We start from the raw sequence: 3,196 nt of genomic DNA on the forward strand, positions 1-3,196 counted from the left end.
GGCGGGCCTGGGCTGGATTCCAACCCACCACCTTAGGTGTATGTGGTTGGTGCCTTAGCCACTTGAGCCACAGGCACCGAGCCCAGCACACTTTTCTTAAACTACTCTACCTGAAATCACCAAAATATCAATTTCCTAAACCTCCTTCCATGTTTTTTCACTCCACACTATCACTTTCTAATGTAGTACATGATTAACTTAAATATTTTATTCTTACCTGTCTCTCCCAACTAGAGAAATAGATAACTATTAAATCTGTGAGAGCAGAAATCTTGTCTGGTTTTGTTCACTTCTACATCCCTAGCACCTAAATAAGTGCCTGACATACAGCAGGAACCCAAAAGAGAAATGGTGAGTGAACAAATCTGGTAAGTTGGTTGTAGACTAACATATAACTTAGTTGTTTTAAAAGAGCGAAACTTTGCTGTTACGATGGTCAGGAAATAAATTTTGTACAGCAAAGACACAGAATAGCCACATAGAAAGTAGTACTGTGTTTCAAAGTCTTATTTATCTATATCAAAAGATACAAGAAAATCTGTACCAGATATTTAGAAGGGTTATAAGACAGTCCCAGATAGTACTTACAGCACAGAAAAATGCACTATTGCACTGGCAAATACTTGTTTCCATTGTTTAAGTCACCATGTAAAATTCAAGATTACCAATATCTAGCTTAGAAAAAAATCTGACTTTTCCAGTCCTTTCAATCTGACCAGATAACAGTCCTTTCAATGTAACCAGATAACACAGTATGTTCTCTTGTCAAATATAATCACAAAGTGTTATGGATTTTAACCTTAACTTTTAGTTTTAATGTTTTATTTTGTTTTGAGACAGAGTCTCACTATGTTGCCCTCAGTACAGTGCCATGGAGTCCCAGCTCACAGCAACCTCAAACTTAAGTGATTCTCTTGCCTCAGCCTCCCAGAGGCTGAGACTACTGGCACCTGCCACAATGCCAGGCTATTTTTTTGTTTAGCAGGCCCTGGTCGGTTTCAAACCCACCAGCCCCAGTGCATGTGGCTGGCACCCTAACTGAGCAACAGGCGCCAAGCCTTAAATAATGTTTTAATCACAATATAGATAATAATCTTAAATTGATCAAAAACAGTGTTTTAATCTGAACACAGATAAAAATCATAAAGGGGTCATTTAGCTCATCTACTGTTCAACAAGTGTTCCACAGTTCCTTTTTTGGCCTCAAATGACGAAACTTCTCTAATGTCTCTGGGGAGACTAGTGTAAAGTATAATGTTTCCTGAAATTGTTCTTTCCCTACACCATTTCGTGACAGCTCTTAAACTAGAAATGTTACACACAACTTTTTTTATTCTACAGGCAAATCCAGGGCAAAAGCAAAAGTATGAGAGCATCTGGAAGAAAAGCAGGTAGAAAGGAGATAACAAAAACACAGAAGTAAATTCGAAGCAAAGAAATATTTGCACAAAAGAGGAAGATGATGCAGAAAAAGCAAAAAACGCTCCTGGCCAAGAAAAGAGAAAAAAATGGAAGGGGACAGAAACTTGCTTATCCTTTTAGAAACAAAAGCAAAAACACCCTTCTAAGAAAACGTAGCCCCCTTCTTAAAGGTATGTTATTAAAACTCCAAAAGGCGTTCACTTGACGCTCCTAGTTCTACCTTCTCTTCAAATATGCTTTGATACGACTAGTCTTCATCTGTGAATTAAATGCAGGTTACAGATAACGCACAATCTCTATAAAACTACAATTGTGGTTGCCATCTTTCTCTGCAACAAACTAACTCCCTGGATCTGGAAAAAAGGAGTAAATTAAGTTAGAATGCCAAGAAACTACGCATTGACAGGTCAGGTTGAGACGACACAGGTTAACAGACGCCTCCTACCAAACTAGGGTTCCACTGAAGGTGTGGGGAGGAAGGGCGAAGAGTCTCGCCGCGACCGCAAGGGTGGGGCATCAACAGGGGAAAAAAATTAAAGGGCAAGCTATCCCGAGGGCTTTACGGAGGCTAGGTACTCAGCTCTCAGGAGACTGCACATCAGGCGGCGACTGATACTGTCAAATACTAAGGCTAACGTGGGGGGAAAGAGAAACTGGGCTGCAGGGGAACGTCCGTGAGGGTACAGAGGCTGACAGAAGAAGGTACCCACGGGGCAAAGAGTCCAAAGGAAGAAAGCGAAGAGGCCGAGCAGTCTGAAAGGCCAGGCGTGGGAGGCCTGAGCAAGAGGAGCTCAGCGCTGGCTGCGGCCAGCCGTCTGCTCTGGGAACGCCTTTCCAGCTCCCTCCCGCTCAGCCCCTCGCAGAGCCGCCCCTGCCCCAGCCGCAGCGGCGGGCGCAGCTGTTTCCGCCGGGGCCGGGGACCGCGGGAGGAAAGGCATCCCTGGGCTGACGGGCGGCAGGCCAGCAGGGGCCGACTGGGCGTGCTGGCAGGCGAGTCTGAGCGGCGAATGTCAAACTCACCCCTCTCTCCCCCGAAGCCTTCTTTATCTCCCAACTTCCCAGCTGATGTCCGCTTCGACCGACCGAGACCCCCCCCGCCCTTCCTCTCACCGCCTCTCACCCCTCCGCGACACCCAGAGCTGAGGAAAAACTGGCCACCTGGACCGCTCCCGAGTTCATTCAGGTGTCCCCGAGTCCAGGACACTGCCCCAGCCTGACTGCTAGCACCCTCTCGGTGGCTCCCTCGCCCGCCCAGATGCAGCAAACTCTCCTCACCTGCATTGACGCCATGATGGAACCATCCCCCCAAGGCCGGAGAGGCCAGAGACGCAGGGGGCGGAGCTGCCGTGCTCGCGTCACGCCGCGGGGGCCAACATCCCGGGCGCAGGGGGCGGGTCCTCCGATGGGAAGGGGATGGCGCGAAGGGATTGGCTGGCGCGTAGGGTGGCCGGGGGAGGGGCGGGGCCAGTCCGCGGTAAATGGCGTTGTAGGTATCCTAGTTCTCCACCCCGCTGGTGGGTGGCGGCGTTGGGCCGGTACTTAATTCTCTTTGCTGAAGAGACGCCAGTCCCAAGTTCGACTCGGCCACGGTTGTTGATTTTTTTTTTTTTTTTATCTATACCACGAGGTCCTGATAATGTCCGTGTCCGTGCAGGTTTTTCTCTTTCGTTTTGGTTTTTCAACCAAAGGTGTACCGTGTACGAATTTTTCCTTTCGGATGTCTTTTCCACACCTCCAAGCCCACTCTTCTTACCTCCTTCGGGACAGATGAAAC

The 3,196-nt window shown here is 48.0% G+C and overlaps 1 protein-coding gene across 1 annotated transcript in view; it reads right to left on the reverse strand.

The window, feature by feature from the left end:
- UBE2W (ubiquitin conjugating enzyme E2 W) overlaps window positions 1-2,793 on the reverse strand; it is a 64,510-nt gene extending 61,717 nt beyond the window's left edge. Inside the window, exon 1 of the mRNA XM_003800042.3 lies at window positions 2,698-2,793. Within this exon, the coding sequence (XP_003800090.1) occupies window positions 2,698-2,712 (15 nt within the window). The 5' untranslated portion in view covers window positions 2,713-2,793. The remainder of the gene's footprint in view (window positions 1-2,697) is intronic.
- Window positions 2,794-3,196: the final 403 nt, after the last annotated feature.

This window comes from Otolemur garnettii, unplaced genomic scaffold (genome assembly GCF_000181295.1).
Source record: "Otolemur garnettii isolate 467f Iridium unplaced genomic scaffold, OtoGar3 scaffold00163, whole genome shotgun sequence".
Classification (NCBI taxonomy): Eukaryota; Metazoa; Chordata; class Mammalia; order Primates; family Galagidae; genus Otolemur; species Otolemur garnettii.